Genomic DNA, 22,345 nt, shown 5'->3' with positions numbered 1-22,345 from the left:
TTTTACCCAACAGCAGTTACCACACTCAATGCTGCTAAAATATAATATGCCTGTGTGTGTGAGGGGGGGTGGGGGGGGTTACAATGACAATAAAGGATTATCTATCTTATCTAAGCAGTCAAATGGGTTTGAGAGCCACCACTACTAATGTCATGTGTAAAGGGGAAGGGTGGTTAATGTGTGTGTCTGTGTGTGTGGTAAAGAGATGGAGGATGCACCTCCATGTGAGCTCAAAATGTGGTCAAGGAGGATTTGAGTGAACTGGGTCAATCTTTGTCCCTCTTAAGCAATCGCCAACAACAGCTCCTCACACTACGTACATACTAATCAATGCTCTCTCTCTCTCTCTGGCAGAGGGTCCTACTGTGACTTCTGGTGTAATTAGGGAAAACAAGACTGCAACTACAATAAATGAAATCATAATTTAGCCACCTGTGTGCATCTCCCTCCAGTCCTGTCTCCTGCTTTAGAAGCAGAGCTCTAGAAATGGCTAACTGTACTGAAATACTACAGGATGAAAGCGTCTTCTTGAACTAAGTGGACAGAAATTCCTCAGGTCTGTCAGAAAACAAGAGGCTGCCTTTACAGCGCATGAGAAATTGCAAAGGGTTTCATCACTGTCATAAGAAAAAGACTCCTCCAGCACCTACCACTGAAGCCATTGTGTCCATTTCACAATCGGATAAAAACGGGATCTAGGCTGGCATTTCTGTCTAATTTCCAATGAGGCCTGTATATCGAGCACTGGGAGGAAACTGGTCACTACACTCAGAATGACTGTGGCAAGAAAGAGAGTTGAGCCTTTAAACAGTAGAAGCACACAAGTAGAAACCTCTCAGTGGGTTCTATCAGAGCAGGAAGCAGCAAAAGAACATGAACTGATTACTAACGCAGCTATCAACACAGTCAGACATGCTATGCTTGCTACTGCTGGCATGTTATGTAATTTGAGGGTTATGAAGGCAGGTGTTATGTGTAGGAAAGTAGGGCGAGCGATAAGTCTAGAGCTGCAACTAGTGGTTGTTTTCATTATCAATTCATCTGCTTTTTTTTTTCTTGTGTACAAAAAAATATCAGTCATGTCTTTAAAATGTCTTGTTTTGCCTGCCCACCAAAAGACATTCAGTTTAAATGAAAAACTGAAATTCCCATGTTTAAGAGACTAGAGTCTGCAAATGTTTTGGCATGTCTGTTTAAAATGGCTATAATTTGACTATCTAAAAGGTTTAATATTCTAGAAAGATACTAGTTCATTTTGGGCTTGAATGTTTAGGATAACTCACAAAACAACCACCATCGTTTACATTCAGCTCATCCATGAAGGGTCGTGGACAGGCAGCTTCAATCTCACAGCATTTGTACGTCACTGTGCCTTTGCTAAGACAAATAATGGCCCTCGGAGGTTGACAACAAGCTCCTAAAGGGACAGAAGAGGATTTCTCCCTCTCTCTCTCTTTCCCCCATTTAAAAGCATTTGTGTGAGTGCTTTCTGCCGCCGATTTGCTCTGAGAGAGTCATTTGTTTAGCCTCTGAGGACCATCAGCAGGTCAGCCTCTCCTCTCCAAATGCATTTGTTCCCACTCCAGAGAAACAGCACAGAGCATCTCCACAGAGATCCTCATTTAGCTGCACCGCTGCTGCTGCTGCTGCTGAGCTCAAGAATGCCACAAATACATAAATAAAATCTAATAAAAGCTTTTAGTGTTTGCTTAGGCATTGACCTGATTGGAGTTGATTAGATTTTCTTTTCCAAGATGTGAGCAGTGTTAGCTCTGAATATTCCCTAAATCACACACATGGAAGGATCAGTTTGACATTTTTGGGCAGTACTTGCTTAGTTAGCGCTAGATGAGAAGACTGATACCACTGTCATGTACATTAAATATGAAGCTGAAACCAGGAGTGAGCAATTAGCTTAGCACAGAGACTGGACACAGGGGGTAACAGCAACCTGACTCGGTGAAAACATAAGAAAATCCACCTACCAGCACCTCTAGAGCTCAATACCCAACAAATATTATTGAATTAGTATAATCAAGTGAATAAAGCAGTGTTAACATTTTCCTTTTGTTCCAAGTCTTCAAGCTAAGCTAAGTTAAGCTAACTGGCTATAATTTCTTTTTATCATGTATAAGACTATGGAGGACATTTATTTTTTCCTTTAAATTAAAAAAATTTGAAAACTTAAAAAAAAAGGCAAATGCATTATTATTATTATTATTATTATGAAGCGACAGCCACCAGCAGGATAGCTTAGCTTAGCATAAAGTCTGGAAGCAACTAGTTTGGCTCTGTCCAAAGGTAAGAAAATCCCTATACCAGGACAGTTCACTATCTAACAAATAATATCAAATTTGTTTAATATGTATAAAAACCAAAGTGTGAGAATAGCAATGTGTGAACAGAGAAGCGCTACCATTATGCTAAGTTACGCTAGCTGGCTGATGGCTATAGTTTTGTTTTACCATAAAGATGTGAGTACAGTTGATAATAGTTTCCCTTGAAATTAAAAAGTTAAAACAGAAAATGTTTATTCAATTATTATACAAGCTACAGTCACCAGCAGACTAGCTTAGCTTAGCATAAAGACTAGAAGCAGCTAGCCTCTCCTAATGTGGGAACAGAGAGCACATCAGTGCAGCAGGCCAACAAAAAGCCGATGGGAGAAGTAAACACTGTGGGAACAAATACGTTGGGAAATGAGTGGATAAAGTTAATGTCAGCAATTCCCTCCACTGGATCCCCATCTCCCGAGACTGTAGTCTGTACTCTGCCACAGACAAGTTAATGTACTTAGTCCTACAGATAACAGTCATCTTTGAGTGTGTGGGTCAGCACATTTTCATCTACTATCAGTGGTGGAGGAAGCACTCAGATCTTTCACTTAGAGTATCAATACCACAGTGTTGAAATATTATGTGTTAAGTTCTGCATTTAAAGTGTTATTTAAGTACAGGTATTAGCATCAAAATATAGTCAGTTTGCAGAAGAGTCCTTTTTAGAATAATACATAATATGCTGTTTCAGCTTGTAAAGATGGGGCGAATTTAAATACTTTATACACTGCTAGGTAGATTAATCTATAATAATCATGATTTATTTGATTTTTAATTTTGTATAAATAATTAGAATATGCAAAAATGTGTCAAATGAAAGGAAATAGAAATACTAGCACAAGTCTTAACTCAAGCTCCACCCTCTCATGTAGTGCATGTGCTGAGGAAGACCATGAGACTGTGGTGGAAAGCCCTTAAAATAAAAGAGTGCTTGGACCTTCAGTTATTTCTTATAAAATTATTTCCAAAGACAAGTCTGAACTTTCTTGGTCAGATTTAAATGTTTGTCCAAGTTACATTATCACATGTTCAAGGACACCCTGACATCTGACTGTTGATATCTGGTCAGTGAAAAGCTTTCCAGAGGGTCTGCAACTAATCTGCTCATTATTTTCCTGACAAAACTATTAATTATTCTAAAAACAAAAGGCCAGAAATTAAGAAAATTTCCCAAAGCTCAAGTTGATGTATTCACATTTCTTATTATATCCAAGTCCAAAACCCAAATGCTGTCATTTTACTATCATAAACTCATAAAAGTGCAAATAAATAAATAAATAAATCTATTTATTACAATCAAACTTCAACAAAAAAGGATGCATCATGTCTCTCCATCAAGTTTCAAGTCTCTGCAATGGCATTAAAGGAAGCAGGTGGTCATGTGGAATGTACAAAATAAAACTACAAGACTTGTATTTTTAGCTTGCACTGACTCGAGTATACTTGAAGCAGTGTTAGGTATGCTAAACCACAGCTATGTTGTAAGGCCATAAATTGCGTAGGAGGTGCTGAGGTATAAAATGATAACCGAGACATTATGTAGGAAATATGTAGAGTTCAGTCTGTACAAATATGCACACTCATACACACACACAGCTGCAGCTCAAGCCAACAAGAGCTTCCCAGTGAGCACCACTGCGACCTTTGACCACTGAACTAGTGGCAGTTTCTTCCTTGAGGTCACAAACATCCTGACAACCCTGGTGGGTGTGTGTGTGTGTGTCTCGTGCATGCATGCGGTGAGACTGCTGTTAAAGCAGCTTGGGGATAGCAATGCTAGATAGTAGAAAATGCAAATGATATCAGAGTGTTGTCAAACTTGGCACAAAACCCCGGGTGTGCACCCCTGTGTTTTCACTGTCTTTTTAATTTTTAACAACATCTGAGGCCTAATAAGGCAAAGAACGTCACTGAAGCAGAGCCACACAGCGTCTGCCTAGTAAAGCTGACTTTACACCAGTTACAGAGTGTTTTCTTATCTCACTAGTCACACCCTACATTTGCATACATACATCTATAAAAGCAAGGCTAGAGACATCATAAAGCGAGAACCAAAAGGGCTCACTTCCTTAATGTTGCCGTGTTAAAGTAAAAGGCAATTCTGATCATGTGACCTGGGTCCTGTTCTTACACAATGACCCAGATATTATCAGGTTATTTCTCACTTAACACATTTATTTCTACTAAGATGAAGCAGCTGAGGATTATTTTCATTTGTCTATTTATTCTCACAACTGCTTCATCTCTTTTTTTCTCCATTTATTTTTTAAAGGGGTTTTATGGACATTATTAATTTTAATGCAATTTAGTTTCATACCTTTATGTTTTTAGCTTCCTATCTCTCCTACACAAGCTTTGTTTACCTTGGATTACTTTGGATTACTATGTACAGTATTTCACTAAGGCTACAGATATATTTTGATTCACCATCAAAGTAAGAAAGGAGGATTATATCTGCAAGTCTGAGCAGATATGTTTTGTGTGTGAAGCACCGTGTCATGGTGAGGATGGACAGAAAGTGTGAGGTGCCATGACGAATCACATCACAGCTGAACAGGAAGCCAGCTCCAGCTGGTATGTGAGATGCAGAGAGGAAGGAGATAGTTGGTGTATACAGAAACAGACAGATAAGGTGAGACAAGCCAAAATATCTGTGTGGATAAACAAAGCACGAGCAGCTCGATTAGGAGGATTCAACGTGATCACAGTATCTTCCCATCCAGTCAAAACTGCTACTGTCTAAGCTGAGCAACTCCTTCCCCAGAAACGTTGAGCAAGCTCTATTGTCTGTTTAGCCCAAACAGAAAGGAGGTTGAGGGTGTGTAAATCTGGTTTGATGTTCTGCCACGATAAGACGTGACCTGCATCCTGTTTTGATAGTGAGGGGTCCCGCCTCCTCTGTGACGCTGCAGCAGAGTACACTTCCCTCTGATATGCACGCCGACAGTTAAACGGCTGCTTTCAGTCAGTCCGAGTCAAAGACGAGCCCTGGGTATGTTGTTGGATTAGTTGTTCGACACACTGAACATACACGTGATCTAACAAAGGCCTGGATTGTTCAGTTCTATCTGGAGCAACAAGTCCCGGAGCCCAAATCTGCACAAGCACGCTGACTAAGCTGCATCGATCAGCAGATGAACTGTTTAGTCAATTAGAAAATTCATCACCAACTATTTTAATTAAATTCGCTATTTAAGAAAAATGTGACAGTTTAAGGTGCTTAAATAGCTGGGGTTTTTTTTTTTATTTCACGATTGTAATTTTTGGGGGGGTTGTTCTCAAACTAAATATGACATTTTATGACACCACCTTGTGCTCTGTGGCGATTTGATGGACATATTTCATTGCAGACATACTTTAGACATGACGATGTTTACATAACAAAAACCATATGAGCTTATAAAACACAATGCACTGTTTAAGAATGAACCAGTGATTCCCAAACCTGTTGGCCTTTTACAAAAGCACTGTCTAGTTGGGACGTTTTGTCGTATTTCAGATGTGTATGAGTTGTTATCAGTTCCACCCAAGGCCAAATTTACTCTGTAAACGTTTCAATTTAGCTAAATTGTTTAAGCACAAATGGTCCAATATTTCACAAAACTCTACTAGATTAAGAAAAAGTAAAAAGAAACTGAAAAAGGATTTGAACTTGGCCTTCTTTCCTCTGCCATTAGCCGTCTCACGACCTCTCAGATTTATCTGGTAACCCTGTGGAGGGGCCTGACCCCGAGGTTGACAACCACTGGACTTTAGCTAACTGCATATAAAGTAGTTCAAACTAGCTCCACACAGAGCTGCTTCAAATGCTGCTCAAGCTTTCAGGCATCAGTGTCAACAATCTATAAGAAAAGACATTTTACAACAAAATCCCTGCTTTTAGGTTTGATACATTCATCTGATCATCCTGCCTTCTCTCGCCGCCCCACCCTGCTTTAAACTGTATTAAAGCCCAGATGATACAGTCGTTGAGTGCAGCCAGTTTCCATCATGATATTACTCATATTTAACAGATGAAAATAATGACTCAACCTGTATGTGGGCATAGCCTTTATGTGTAGAAACAAACTTGCAGGGCTTGTGAGAGCTTGTGTCGTCTCTGAGGTGTAAACTTTGTAGAGGTACCGGTTTAGCACCTTGAACTGTCGAGCAGAATCATATGTATTCATTATTATCTCAATTACAGATGCAGCAATTTTACATATAAAGATCAGTTTGCTTATCATGCTGAGTTTGACTCTGCATGTGAAGACAGTTGTATAGTCTTGTTTGGCTCTGGACTGAGGCTTCTGGTGTAAAAGTCCCATTAAATGACACAGTTGAAGCATTTCCACAGCTTGAACCAGCTCGACACTCACCAGGTTCAATCGTTAGAAGAAAAGATTAACCACAGAATCGGAAAATCTCTGGCTCTTTGATAAAAAGCCTTGTCTGTATAAGGTTAGATATTAACTACAACTCCCAGGGTGGATTTCAGTGTGAAGCATCCAATCACTGAAATTAAAATTCCTCTTACAATTACAATGCTGAGAAAACTGATTCTGAAATTTGCATTTTAAATGTGCTCCGTTTTGTTCACAAGGCAGAAAGCGTTTATGATGTTCATCAATTAGTCGAGCAAAAGAAAACAAATCCCCAATTATCATGATAATTACTTTGAATTCAGTTTGAATTGCAAGCAAAATGCCAACAATTGAAGGTTTCAGCTTTTCAAATGAGAGAATTAGCTGTTGTTTCTGGTGTTAAATGATAATACAGCCATTTATCACTGTTTTATGTTTTATATAACAAATGATTAATCACTGAATCAAGAAAATAATCAGCTGATAAATCACTTCCCTCCAGTGCAACTATTTTGAAAACTGATTTGCTTTATTCATTTTTCAAGTAAAAAAAAAAAAGGCCAACATTTGACTGTTCCAGCTTTTAAGATGTAATTTATTCATTTTTACACTTTAGGAAATTGAACTCGGGATATGATAAACTGTGACTGATGTTTTGTGCTGTCTTCCCTGTTATATAGCAAAACAAAGCATTAACTGAGACTACATTCAGATTAACTGATGAAAAGTAATCTAGAGATGCTGCCCTAATGTTTAGCAACACTGAGGATATCATTTAAAGAAACACTGACTGGATAGAGTCGTCCTTGGTCTAACAAATGACAAAAAAACACTAAAATCCATCACAATGTCCAAGATGATGTCTTCACTATAGCTTGTTTCAGTTTACTATGACATAAGACAAAGAAAAGCAACAAATCTCATTTGAGAAGCTGGAACAAGGTAAGGTTTGGAATAACTGTGTGAGAGGTAACGTGTTAACTGATTAATAACTGACTAAATGTTTCTGCTTTCATTTAATTATTATCCCTGATCAAAGCATGACATCATGAGGAAACTGAGGAATTTTTTTCATACCACGATTGTGCAACAGTTTGTAAGTCTTTAGACAGTGGATCCTTTATTAAATAGGTTTCAGGATGTGCCCATAAACCTGGTTTTACTGGTCTAAATTTGAACATGCTGTACATGTTGAGGCTTTAAGGCACTCAACCACAGGCAGCGACACATCTATGACTCAGGGAGCTATGCTGGAGGTTGGAGAAAGGCCTACAGCTACAGTTGGACCAGGTGAACAAGATCATTTGCTTGTTATTACAAATACAGAGGCAAGTACAAAGGTGGAACATGCAAAGAGGCAGAATAATAAACCGAAACCGGAGAGAGGATCCCAGAGAGCTGAAGGAGGAGGCAGGAAGTGAATGGTTCTAAGTCCTGTAACAACACTGTGGGGGTGGGTTTGATGTGTTTGCATTATGTGACACAGTCTGGGCACTCTGTGAATTTGGCTAAGCAAACACTATGATGACTTCTCTCCTCAGGCCTGACAAGCACAGGCATATAGACACTGAGAGCAGACGGCAGGAGCGTTACCTGGCAGAGCAGGTTCACATGCAGGACAGACACATTGCAACAGAAACGTCCTACTTTAATTTGAATTCTCCATGCTTGTTATGAGATATTTATACTTCAGAGGATATAAACTTACAATTAAAACAGTTGTCACTTTAAAAAAAAAACATGTTTGAGAAGAGTCATGCCATTAAGTTTGTGTCTCACTTAAAAATTGGGAGTCAGCACACCAGGATAGCTTCCTGCAGAAAGTGGAAGCTAGTACAATGTTAATGTTCTGCTCTCAGTGTTTATACTGTTTTATGCACATTTGCAATTTGTGCATTTAAAAGCCTAAATGGAAATGCAGGAAATATTGCAAAAAAAGTTTCCACACTTCCACTGAAAACTTAGTGTATCAATAAAAACAAAATGTGACAAAGTGTAATGGAAACAGAAACAGCAGCAGACAAAAACTGATCTGTCTGCCATATTTAGTAGACTGCAACATTCCTCCTCAAAATAATACACAAAACAAACTGAAAGGCTTTTTTCCCCACAGTTTGATATTTATCTCTCACCCTTGTAAGTATATTATTCTGTAGCGCCCTGCTCTGAGGCTAGGCTAACTAGCTTCCCCTCAGAAGGAGAGCGCTAGTTATCCTAGCTTTCTCTATAAGTCACCAGCAGCTCCTGCACACTCAGTACTCTGTGCAAGGGGCTGAGCTAGCATTAGCAAGCTGTCTTCCATGGGTCCACATGCACAACAGGTTGTCCTGTAACTTCATAAAACTGTAATAAACAATGTGGAGTCACACGCTAACACAGTTTGTAATCACAGGTGGAACAAACAGCATAAAACCACTGCTTGATAATATCAACTACTGGTGTGGGGACAACAACAAAAGCACACTTTGGAAGAAACTACATGGAGGAGCTGACACGTGAAAAAGAGACAGATCACTTACGGAAGAAAAAGGCTGCAAGGATGAAGAACAGTTGGAAATAAGGAAAAAATGAAGTAAAAGAAAGCAACGGTTAACATTTTATGAAAGAACAAATTGATGTGTAAAAACTCAAAAGTGAAAGGATAAAGAAGACTTAAAAAAGATGAAGGAAGGAGCTCTGAAAAGGAAAGAGGGAAGGACTGAAAAATAAAAGGAAGAGTGAAGGAAACAAAGAAGGATGGAAGAAAGGGCGAAAGGAAACAAGGAAAGAATGAAAAGTTGAAAGAAAGGAAAAACAGAAGGGAGATAGAAAGAAAGGAGGAAGGAAGGGTGAAACGAAATAAGAAAGGAAGGAAATAAAGAAGGATGAAAGAAAGGTAACAAAGGAGGGTGAAGGACAAAAAGGATGAAAAAGGAGACAAGGAGTCTCCCAGTAAATAAATGACTAACTACTGCATGTCATCACTCTGATCCACAAATTCACAGTAACGTTATAAATCCTTTTTCCTCTTTGGTAATTAGAAGAATGAACAAGTAAGTCGACAAACGCAAACACCAAAGGTTTTATATATATGCAGATTTCTTTAACTGCTATAACGTGTGGGTGTTCCTGTTGTCTGAGGACAGGAGAGGACAGGATCATCAGTCTTCATTAAACTGCTCCGGCTGTGAGCTATAAGGTAAGGGCATCTGATGGATGACACCTTTAGGTTCCCATTATAAGGTAAACATTGCTCATAAGCAGCCTCTGATTAACGCTCGGGCTGGGAGGCGTGAGCTGCCTGCTCTACAAAGACTAAAGCTCTGCCTTCTCATTCTCTCGTCACCCAAGGCCCTTCGGCAAGATCTGGTGGTGATACCTTTTGAAAAGCTCACAGTGATTCACCTGGTACTGACTAAAGCGCTTTGTTTGCAGGGTGCAGGTGTGAAGGGGACCACCTCATGGGGCCGAGTGTTGGCTGAGACAGAGGGCTTAATAAAACTCCCCACACATCCCTAGAAACAGACACCAGAGTACACAGTTTGTCAGATAAGATGGTCACTGTGTCAAATTTTATGATTACAGTCAAAAATTCTTGCCGTGACTTGGACAAGGGACATGACAGGGTGCACTTTGTACCAGACAAATCAAAGCCTGCTGTCATTCACGACTTGGGTGATGTGGTCAGAAGTTCATGCCGGGAACAAGAACACAGAATGGTGTCCGATGCAGCGTGTGTGTGTGTGTGAGTGAGAGAGAGATATTGGTTTTTTTGTGTTGGGAAAAGCATAAAAAAGAAAACAAAAAAGAATGTGAACACTTCCGTGGGTCGCATGAAGAAGGCTGTACGAGCCGTCTATCCTTCAAGGAGAACTTGAGGTAAAACTGTTTTAAGCCACTAGTAAAACTGAAAACTAACTAGCCCTTAGGGTACTTCACAAGGCCGACTGAAAGCCACTATGCTAACGTTAGCTGTCTCACCGTGGTAGTGACTGGTGTTGTGAGTGAAAGAGCAGTCTGTGCTCCTACTGGTTAGCTTCACCCCGTCACGTCACAGACTTTGTGTCAGGACGTTGTGAGGCATCCCAGTCATTTTGCTATGATACACTAGATGACATAGAATGATTGGCTGCCACATTCGATGCCCATTTTCTTTCACAACACCCTATGACTGCTGGGTTGAGCTGCTATCGGGCATAAATCATGTAGTTTGAATCCGGCATAAATCGGTTAATTGGTTATTCAATAAACCGAAAAATAATCCAGCAGCTATTTTTATAACTGATTAGTCGTTGTCCAGGAAAAATGAAAATAATAGTTGATAGTTGCAGCCCCGGGTGCTTGCACACTAGCTGTACATACTGTCTCCAGCATTATGTAGACACAGGACATGTTAGACACACTACATGGCAAAACAAATCGAGATTTACTGAGCCGACCGAGGGCAGGCAAAATAAACTAGCTCTTCCCCTCCTCCATCCACCGCCCTGCGCCGCCGCCTCTCTCTCCCTCCAGCTGAAGGTTAATGATGAAGGGATACAGCAGAGGAAGATCAGGGAGACATGGATGGATGTGGAAAGATTCCTAAACCATTTGGGAGCAGGTGTAGTGAGAGATTAAGAGCCAATTTTAACCACTATTCACCTGAGAACTTTAAAGAATAGGGTTGGTAACATTCAGGCGTTTTGTTATTATTAAACCAGATGAAAAGACCAAAAACAACAACAAACGTATCCCACTAACAAGTACTGTGTGCACCCAAAGCCTAATAATACATCTTCTTTTCTGTGCCATTATTGCTCCATTATTGTCCAAAAACTATTAAACGCACATCAGTGAGCCACACTGTTGTCGCTTCATTACTATGAACAATTATTTTTATTATTGATCATTCTGAAGACCATTTTCTTGAGAAGTCGTGAAAAACGCCCATTTTTACTTCTCAATGCCCAAATTGTAGGTTATGTCTGACAGTATATTATCATTCAAACCGTAGGACCTGGGAACAGAACACTTTGACTTCTAGCTTGAAAAATGAAGGAAACAATTATCAAAACTGAAAAATTAATTTTCTGTCAATCGATTCTTTTCAGCTCTACAACCATGACTATTCAGTGTAGTTTATTTATACTCAGTCCCACATAATCATCCTGCTGCCACAAATGCTCACTAAACACCAAAGGTGAATTAATCCGCCACTGAAAATAGTCCCTACCAAATGCACAGTTTCCTCCTGTTTGAGTAACATTTGCTAAGACAAATCTAAAGTGCCCTGCTGTTTTAGGAAATTAGAGCCTTTTTAAACAAAGAAAACTAGATATTATAAGAAAACTATGTCCATTTAAAAGGTTTTACATCTTCATAAGGAACCAAAGGGCTTTGGACTGAGTGCCACACACTAGAAAGAGAAGCCTGAAAGTATTTTTCACTTGTGTCTTTTCATAGTATTTGCTGACAAAAGGAAAAAACACTCAAACACGTGGAAGCAGAAATGAACAATGTAGTCACATTCTTGTGATGTCTGACACCGACCTGGGAAATAACCTGGGCAGGACGCCAAGATTTCAACCAGCAGCTACTACAAGAAAACAAAGACTTGAACATCTACCTCCTGTTACAGTACGACTTGTTAGATTTATATAACTGCGGTCACTCTAGTGTAAAACCATTTTTCGAAATACAAATTTTTGCCAATGTTTGCTCTCTGTGAAATTCAGCCAAGCGTTTGTTCCAAAGCATGCACCTGATGTAGCTCCAGTAAAAATCGATCTTGCCGACTAGGAGCCTATTGAGGTGCTATGCATACACCATTAACGCTGATCAACAGCCTAAAAGGCTGAGCATGTTGTGTTTGTGTGTGTGTGTACGTGCGCTCTCCCTCAGCTTACTTACAAAGCTTTGCATCATTCAGTAGGTGTGCACGATTCATCGATTCTGCATAAAACTGCAGATGGCAGAGCAAACTGGCAGCCAGTGTGTACAGGATCAGTGTATACAAAAGGCCTGAGGCTTCTTCTAAGTATCAGCATGTGTGAGAACAAATGAGTGTTTTGATATGCTTAGCTCAAGTTTAATTAAATGTACTGTACTGAATTTATCCATTAAAAGTATATGTACTGTATCACAGTATGAGAGATTTAATTAAGTGCAGACTGTTCCTATGGAGCTTTTGAATGGCGAGAGGATGGTGATGTTTGTTTTTCACAGAACTGTGATCACTCATCTCGTCCCAATTACAGCTGAGTATGTTCTTGATTAATTGTCTGGTCTGACCAACGGTGCAAATATCAAAAGATATTTGTTGATGGTTGGTTGGAATATTTTGTTTGTTTGTTTGTTTTTTACACATCACAACTCAAAAGGTAATGAATGGATTTGGCTGAAATGTTTTAGAGAGGTACAGTATGGTCCACAGAGCAATCCATTAAATCTTGGTGCTGAAACGGATTATCATCTGGATCCAGGAATGTTTTTAAAGAACTCTTCACCACTGTGAGACAGGGCCGATCAAAAGTTTTGCTTCTAACTCCAAACACAGTGCTTAGACAAAAATTACACGATAACATCCACATAAGATCTACCACACACCAAAGTCTGATCTGGATCCAGATCCATAATGTTCACACTTATATGGCTCATGGAAAATTCACTACTGTGAGACAACATAATGCTACAGACTTGCAACTAAGAACAACTTCTAGCTGACTTAGTAGGTGTCAACAGATTTGACATAGCTTCAAAAGGTACTGAGCTGCATCCTGAAGGAAACCACCATGACTGAAATAGCATTTGTCTTGAATGTTACTAATATCAGCTCTTTTACTTAAGCAGGACTACTACATGTTGGATTTGTCCCTGTACTTTAAAGGATCTGAGTATTTGTTCCACCACTGCAAATGAGTAAATAATGCTGAGTGCAGGAGGAGGCACCATCTTAGGACACTGCACCTCATGAGACGATCACCGCGTCAGAATGTCCTTCTCAGGGCAAACAAAGTTTTGGCCAGTCTCTGGCTGGTCTCATGCCAGTGATTACACAAGCGCACCAGAGAAACTCAGCAAGAATTCACTGTGTAGTGATGCTGTGTTGAGCATCCAGCAGTACCAGAACCAACGTCTGACCCCAGAAACAACCACCTCTCATATCACAAGATGAAATGTGAGGAAAACCTCAGAGGCACAAGACCCTGAACGTGCAGCCATACTCCACAGACTGCAGTGATACCAGCCTTCTGACTGGAACGCAACAGGCCTGTAACTCAGTTATGATCATTTCCAAGGAAGCAGCTCACACACTAAATTATTTTTCCATTTCCATGAAAAATGTTATTTTACACCTGTGGTTTTCAACATCTGGCAGCCTGGCTCTCACCTCAGACAGCATCTAGACAATCAGCAGCCCTCTAATATCACAAAACAACACAATTTATGACAATGTGGATTTGGTTATTGTTTGTCTATTTGCTCTAAGCTGTGTAGCTACAGCTCCCACAATCTGGGAGATGTGGGGGCTGTAAACAAACGAATAATGCTGCCTTAGGGTCAGTGAGTTATCAAGTTGAACACCATGTTTTTAGCCTTAATTTAATTACATTATGGCAAATTGGCATAATTAAAGTATGCTGAATTAGCTATTAGCAGCTCCTGTCTGTACCATACCCATGGATGTGCAAACAACACTCACTGGATTACTGATGATTCTCAGGCAGGTCCTGGAGTTATAATGAGCATCTGTCTTCTGTGGTTTCTAAGCAGACTTATTAATGTTTATTTGTGAGACAGTGGACATAATGTTATCCAAGTATACGTCCCACTGAACCTAGGGAACTTGACTGAGTTATTATGACTCAGAGAACAGGCGCATGGAATTTTAGAGCTGAAACCAGCATTTAATTTCATTACCAACTATTTTGATAAATGCTTAATCATTTCACTTATTTTTCTGGCAAAATGGCCAAATATTCTCTGGTTCCTCCTTAGGCCTCCCCATGCTTATCATGTTTAGTCATTGCAAGCTGAAATATTTCTGGGGTTTGTCAGAAAAAATCAGGAATCTGAAGACGCCACTTGGGCTGCTGAAGAAATGCACATTTTTCAGTAATTTTAACATATTAATCAAGAAACTAATCACCAGATGAATCAATAATGAAAATAATTACCTGTGCAGGTCAAAACCTTTAAATCTTAACCTCGACATGAAATTCATCTGTAATTGTTCTAATAAATGGTAAATAATTGTAGTCACTGGCCACAGCCTTGCAGTCTTTCCTAATAATAAAGAAAATATCACAGGGTTTTGGACTGCTGGTTGGGCAAAGTAAAACCTCTGAAGACATCCTCTTGGATGATGGGAATCTGAAGATCATCTGCAGATTAATCACTTATGAAAATAATTGCTAATTGCAGCCCTTATTCCTTCATAAGTTCCTTTAATTCCTGGCTGATCAGAATTGTAAAGAGAAGAAAGAGGAGGAATTGATTCACACCCTGAACAGTGCTGATGCTTCCATGACCTTTGACCTAATACAGCAGATGGAAGCACATCAAGGCCATGAACTTAAACTTGTAGTGCAGCTTAAACGTGATCTAGTAATACAGACAAAAAAACAAATTACAACATGTGTTTTCTCACCATATATATGTATATACAGAAACCACGTATTTCCTTGCTGAGGTAAACGTAGCTAAAATAACCGTGCTCAGTGCACACAAACACCACAGCCTATACTTCAACATGCAACTGCAGCCTATACTCCAGCTCAAACCTATACTTCAACATCCCCACGCACTGATGTGTATGAACTGCTCCACGTCCACGTCATGTTCGAGATGATACATTTAATGTCAACACAGCAGCAGTCAACACGGCCTGGCAAACAGCTACTTCTGATGACAACAACAGCACTTCTTAAACTTTTCTGTGCCACAATTAAAAGTCAAATTGTTTTCTAGCATTTCACAACATTAGAACCTTAATACCTCAAGAAATCTTAGTACCAGTCACCGTCATTGCACACATGATGCATTTCTGCTTCCTACAAACCAAAGTACATGAAAGGTTTTCAAATTCTCAGCTGCGACTCAGCCTGAAACTCATCGAGAAATGGTGTCACACCTTTCTCTGGGGGTTTGATTACCAGAGTCTGTCTGCGTTTTAGTTAGTGACACCATGTAAAATAAACTCCTTTAAAGAAAAACATTTTTCCAATACTTCTGATTATATTTTACTGTATGCTCCTTTAATACTGACTGCATATACGTTTTAAAATCAGTATATTTAAATCTCATTTTATCCATTAATCAATAAAAGTTTTCAATGTTATGTGATTCAGAAGCTCACTCAAAGGTTTAGGGAAATTAAAGCACTCTTGATGTTTGATTCTTTTAGTTGGTGAAGGTTAAGTTGAGACAAGAACCTTCAGGCCACCTTAGGACTGCAACTATTGACTGCTGTCCTTATCAGTTAATCTGATGATTACTTTCTTAATTGATAATGAGTTTTATAAAACAAAAAAAATCCCCTGTAATGACAGTAAGGCCTTTAAATTCAGATTTTTGGCCCAAAAGAAAGTCTAAAACCCAAAGATGTTTACTTTACTGTAATGTAAGACAAAGAAACATCAAACGATTAACATATTTGCTGCAATAATGACCTGGAAAGTGATTAATCGGTTTAACTCTAGATTCCCTTATATTAAATTGCCGCCCACAGCCAAGAGCGTATTTGGAACAGCAGCACACTTGAGTTGTTATCCTTTAGTGTCACTGGAAGAGACTTGTCCAACTACTGGATACAACTGAGGAATAAAGTTGCTCTCCAGTCTAAACTGGAGAAGCAGTAGTGTTAGCTTTTGTAAGGAAAATGCTTCCTTCATCTTTGCCCTGATTAACAGTGAGGGGTTGTTGTGGAGTAAGAGGGAGGTCCAAAGCAAAAGTGTGCCAATTAATTTCCTCAAGGTCTACTGCACAACCTCCCCCCCTGCACTGGTACAGCCCACACGTGGGGAGATTGCATCTTTTATTTATCACTTCTTGGCTCTACCTTTCCAGCAAATTCCAGGCTAGGATGCAATCAGCCAAGAAACCGTCCCTACGAGTGTGCACCCCCCCAACCACACACTCTGTGGAAAAACAACCCAGATTTAGTTTCTTCCCCATAGAAACATTCCCCGATATGTGGGAATATGGAGCCCTGTCATTTTGGCAGAACAGAAGCTGGTGTGTGCTTTAAGTGTGTATTCCCGGTGGCCCTTCAGTGAGTACACAAAGGCCACATGAACCTCCTGCATTTAAAAGTGGGGGGAAGAGGGACAGGTCATGCAGAAACTCAAGTGTTCAGATTGCATTACAATTCAAATTAACCATGCAGAGTAATGGGATTACAGTCCTGCGAAGGCGCCCCGGCTCTGGTGAACTCACAGGTGACGACTACAACACATTCAGAGACTGACCCTGCAGTGATGAAGGCTGCAGACTGAAAACCATCTTCATCAATGAGAGCTATCTCTTCAATCTAACACCACGTCTGCTTCCCTCACAGCCAACTCTCTGTTGTCGTTTTTTTTTTTTTTAAATACAGATGCACACAAAAACCTGAACCAATTGGCTGTAGACTGGTGTGAATCATGGCCCATTTAAAAGAATAGTTGTGCTCAATACACTTCCTCCTTCTAAATCTCTTCAACTTAACAAGGGGGTGAAAAGATGCTTTTGTCTGCCTTCCTTTTGGAGGCGACAGGAAGCTTGAAAGACACAAATGAACATGAAAATGGGAACAAAGTGCCAAACTCACAATAGGAATGTTTGTGCCGGGTAACTAAACGCATCAACCAACACATAAAAATGCAACTAAATGGCAAAAAAAGAAATGTTGCAGAGTGACTGACTCGCGTTCTTGCTGGAGAAACGTTGTCATGCACAGGGAGCCGTCACTTCAGCGCACACAGAGGTGCCTGTTCTGGTTTCACACAGAAAAAATACACACTGCCTTTCAGTGGGTTTTAAACAAACCAACATGAGGCAACTGTGACATCTACTCTCATTTCTGCCATTAGCTAGGAGAACCCATTTACCTTTGTGATTTTGATTCTGCACTAAAACATCCCAGTAAAAACATATTGCCACACCAGCAGATCTAAATAGTTAACATCATTAAAATGGAGCTGCATATTTGACTGCTTTCCAACTCAGTAGTTTGCATTTAGTGGCTTCTCCTTGCAGCACAATGTGTTCACTGATCAAACTATGCAGCCAGACAAAGACACAATGTGCATGTATAGCTATTATTCAGCATCTCCAGCGTGTCACACAGAACAACTCATTCAAATGTAATGTGTGTCAGTTGAGACCCAACCCATCACGAGCACTTCCCTTATTACTCAACAGTTTTATGAAATCATTTATAATGGATTTTAAAAAGGCCAGACTGCATTTTAACGGCTTCTGATTACAAACCTCTTATCTAGTGTGAGGTCTCAAAAATTGTGATACTTAAGATGAAAACTACACTTTAATGCTAGTATATGCTCATTTTAAATCACTCAGTCATTTTGATATAATGGTAGGATTTGAAAGAAATGAAGCGGTTTAAGGTACTTTCTAATGTCAGTCCCATGATCTGACCCCAAACCAGTTATAAAAAGTCTTGGGACTTTTCTGTCACAAACTGACACAGCTGTGTTTCACAGATTTGCCTCTAAACCAGCAGCAGACTGTCGATCTGGGCATTTATCTTTATTTTGTTAAAGTTTCTAAATGAGCTGTGGTGGAGTTATGATGTGGAAATGTAGGAATTCCTCTTTTGTTAAAGCCATGACTTGGCTGTTATTTAATTTATAAACTTACATTAGGCTATGTACTCAACATTATACAACCAAAGTGCCCCAAGGAACCCGGGGTTTAAATGCCCCAGTCACACGTTCCCATTCAGGCACCCAGCAGATTTAAAGCCACTGTCGCCTCCAGCCTTTGTTGTGAAAGTCTGTCACTTTATCTACATCTAACTATTCTCGTCATTCGCATACTTGATATTTAACAGAGGCTATATTGTTGTTTTCTGGGTGATTAATTGGTAGGAAAGGTTGAATTTGGACTCGATGTGCCCGGTTGCTTAACATCACTCACCGACTTGCAATACGTTGTCCACGCAGCCGCTCTCCAGCAGACCGATGCCCCGTCGGAAAGGCAGCCGCGTCTCGTCGCTGCTTTCCCCGCTACTTCCCATCTCCTCCCCGCCGGTGTTGAACGACGAGTACATACAGATCTCCCGCTCGCTCCTCGGGAAAGACCAGTACACGATCCGCCTCTGAACGGGTTCCGGGATCCGCTCGAAACGCTCCTCTACCCTTTGAAACGGCCACTTCTCCGCCACTTTCCTCGCCGCGATATCGAGGAGAGACTCCGGGCTCAGGGTTTTGCTCGATCCGCCCTGGGTAGCAGCCGAGCCGCCACACGGCGCCCCCGCGGCCCGCTGGCCTTGCCTATATGTCGCGCTGTAGCCCGGTCTACTGCAGAGCCGCTTGGCCGGGGGCTGCTGCACACGCTCCGCCATGATAACTCCACTCTAAGGGCGACGGAGGACGTCAACGCACCATATGAACGGCACGGAGAGAAGAAAAAGGTTCCCCTCGGTCTGATTGTTGGCCGTGGATGGCCAAATTATCCTTTTAAGGCAACATGGAGGCTGGGCTTCTCCGAGCTTGTCAAACCCCTTTGTTGACAAATGAAGCGAAGGCGGGGTCTGTCCGGTTAGCTCCGTGAGGGCGGAATTCCCACACGGCTGCTCAAAACCCGACTAAAGAGCGTTAGAAACCTAGGAGTCCTAGTAACGACCGTCTTCTCTTCCAGGCTGTGTTTGTAACGGTGTTCGTTTACGTTTATTACCGACGGAGAGACGAGGCTTTGTCTGGTGTCAGACCGGAGAAGCCGGACTGAACTGTGTGCCGATGGGCGGTGATCGGCCTGTCAACACCGGAGCCTCGTGGTTTGGGGGGAGGGGGCAGTGAACGCAGCACCGCCCCGTGTGATGTTTAAAGTCCGTTGGAATGTGGGCCCGTTTGAGCAAACACAGCTCATTGTAGCAAATCCATCCATCCATTATCTATACCGCTTATCCTGAACAGGGTCGGGCTGGAGCCAATCCCAGCTGACACTGGGCGAGAGGCGGGGTCCACCCTGGACAGGTCGCCGGTCTGTCACAGGGCTGTAGGAAATACAATGAAGGACAAAAAGTGAACCAGGAGTGGTGGAAGAACTACTCTGATTCTTTACTCAAGTAAAAGTAGAATTATCTCGGTTTAAAAATACACAATACTAGTAAAAGTTCTGCATTCAAAATGTTACTTGAATAAAAAGTACAAGTATTAACATCAAAATATACTTGGTAAAGTACTCATTATGCAGAATGACACATTTCACATTAATGTATAATACTGAATTATAATTACTGATGCATTATTGTGTACATCCCATTTGATGTTGCAGCTGGTAAAGGTGGAACCAGTGTTAACTACTGTAACTGAGCGACTGCGTTGGCTCAACTTTACGCTGCAATAAAGAAAATAACAAACGCAGCCAGCAGATGAAGTAGTTTCCGACTTTTTATTTGGCTTCCACAACATACCCAGAGCATGACTCCACTAGCACTTCCTACTTATGGCAACCCTGAGGGGATACAGCCCCCCCAACACAGAAACATATTATACATAAGGCAGTCTGTTACAGTACATTAACTATAACCATATAGCTTAGACATTATTTCTCCAGTCTTATAAAACATCCATTGACAAAGCACAGATGGTGCAGGCTACATCAGAGGGACAGGTGGTACAGGTAATACAAACAATGATCCCCACCACTACTCCTCACTTCTCAAACACCCTGCCGGCTTTGAAACACTTCCCATTGAACTGAATGGGAAACGTTTACCTGCTATCACTTCCACCAAAGGCACATGTCCCTTCTAAACATTTCAGATGGTTTCATTTACATAATGGCCTCAGAAAGGGTGTAGCTGTTTCTTTGGCCCTGTTCATACCTGGCATTAACATGCGTCCTGGGGAATCTGAAGACAAGTGGCCAGTGTTAATGGCAGGTGTGAACACACTCCAGGACGGATTCAAATCTGATCACTTGGCACACATTCGGAGGTGGTCTGGGGCACATTTGTCCACATTCTCTTCCTAGTTTGACAATGAATTTGTCTTGGGATGGATTGAGGGACTGCCTACTAAACTAACATCATTGGCTTAGGTGGAAATAGCTACTCATTTGTGTGCAATAAAGCCCTGTGTGTGTGGAAGGTAGTATTCAAAAGAAGAAAAAAAGAACATTACAATGGACGTACACGGATGGAGTTACCAGGAGACACTCTGCCTGATCTCCATTTGGGACCAGGAGTCAGTCCATTAAGGAACAGACTTCTATATTGATTTGATTTCTTCTTCGTATTTGTATGGCTGATCGTCTTCCTCTTGTTATTTCTGGCCAACAGTTAAAATAAAAATGCATTTGGTGTTTACAAGGAGAAATGATGTATTTGTTTATTTGCATATAGAGCAGAGGAGGTCAGATCCGATCACTCAGGAGGCATATGGGTACGCATTTTAATACCAGGTGTGAACACGTGCTCTCTTAGCCGGCCACTTGTGTTCGGATTTCCCAGGATGCATGTAGAAGCCAGGTGTGAACAGGGTCTTTGATCCTGATCACTTCTGCACAAATGTTCTCACCCTAGGCCAATGGACAGAGTTCACTATGGACAATGGTTATGTTGTTAGTTGTCCCCAGGGGTTCAGCGATAGGTTTTTGTTTTATTAGCTGGTAGCTGCACTCATCTCAGTCCCAGGTACAGTCCCAGACTAGATGCTGTGGCTGAAACAACAGGGCTGCTGTGTCCACATTCATTACCATCTTCCAATACCCTTCTAATTTGAATCCATGCACTAATGTTTGAAGAGCAATAATTTCACAGGGGAACAAAGCAGCTCTCTAGTACCCACATACAATTTTGAGGTACTTAAGTATTTCCTTATTTGTATGCACAGGGGAACAAAGCAGCTCTCTAGTATCCACATACAATTTTGAGGTACTTTTTACTTTATACTTCTGCTCCACTTTATCTTAAGTTAATTTGCAGATTCAAATTATGAATAAAATATTAAAAAAAAACAAATGAATTCTGAAATAATATAATCTCCATACTGTATATTTTTGTATTGTCACCTTACAAACTGTGTGGACCTCTGGACAAACAGCTGCTGCTAAACAAACACTGCACTGGAAAAATTGGAGTTACTATGAAAAATACTGATTAATGGAGCTTAAAGAAAGGAGCAGCTAATCTGGCCTCACTGGTGTTTCTTTGCCTGAGGGAGAGCTAAATTGAAAAATGTGACCTAGACAGTTAAAACTGAAATGCATTATGACACGACAGTAAATGTGGTGTTCAACAGATGCATAAATGTGTCAGTGAAGGCGTCCCAAAACCATGTAAGTGTGGTTCCTGTGCTGAATCTGCAGCGGGCCTGTTGTCGAGGGGCTCCAGAACACCTAGTAAAGCTGAAACCCAAACCCATTTATTTGAACATCACACCGACAGTATAAAACTTTGTTTCAAACAATAACGTGCAATGTCTGATATCTCCTTTTGCTCAGCGCCAGGGGAACACTTCAGATCCGATTTTAAGC

The 22,345-nt window shown here is 40.8% G+C and overlaps 1 protein-coding gene across 1 annotated transcript in view; it reads right to left on the bottom strand.

Moving 5' to 3' along the window:
• LOC109951190 (zinc finger SWIM domain-containing protein 6-like) overlaps positions 1–19,603 on the bottom strand; it is a 44,616-nt gene extending 25,013 nt beyond the window's left edge. The window contains exon 1 of the mRNA XM_020585519.1: positions 18,782–19,603. Coding sequence (XP_020441175.1) covers positions 18,782–19,208 — 427 coding nt within the window. The 5' untranslated portion in view covers positions 19,209–19,603. The remainder of the gene's footprint in view (positions 1–18,781) is intronic.
• Between the last annotated feature and the right edge of the window lie 2,742 nt (positions 19,604–22,345).

The sequence above is a fragment of the Monopterus albus genome, unplaced genomic scaffold, assembly GCF_001952655.1.
Source record: "Monopterus albus unplaced genomic scaffold, M_albus_1.0 scaffold369.1, whole genome shotgun sequence".
Taxonomy (NCBI): Eukaryota; Metazoa; Chordata; class Actinopteri; order Synbranchiformes; family Synbranchidae; genus Monopterus; species Monopterus albus.
Note: the sequence above shows the minus strand (reverse complement) of the source record. Positions and strands in the feature narration are given on the sequence as shown.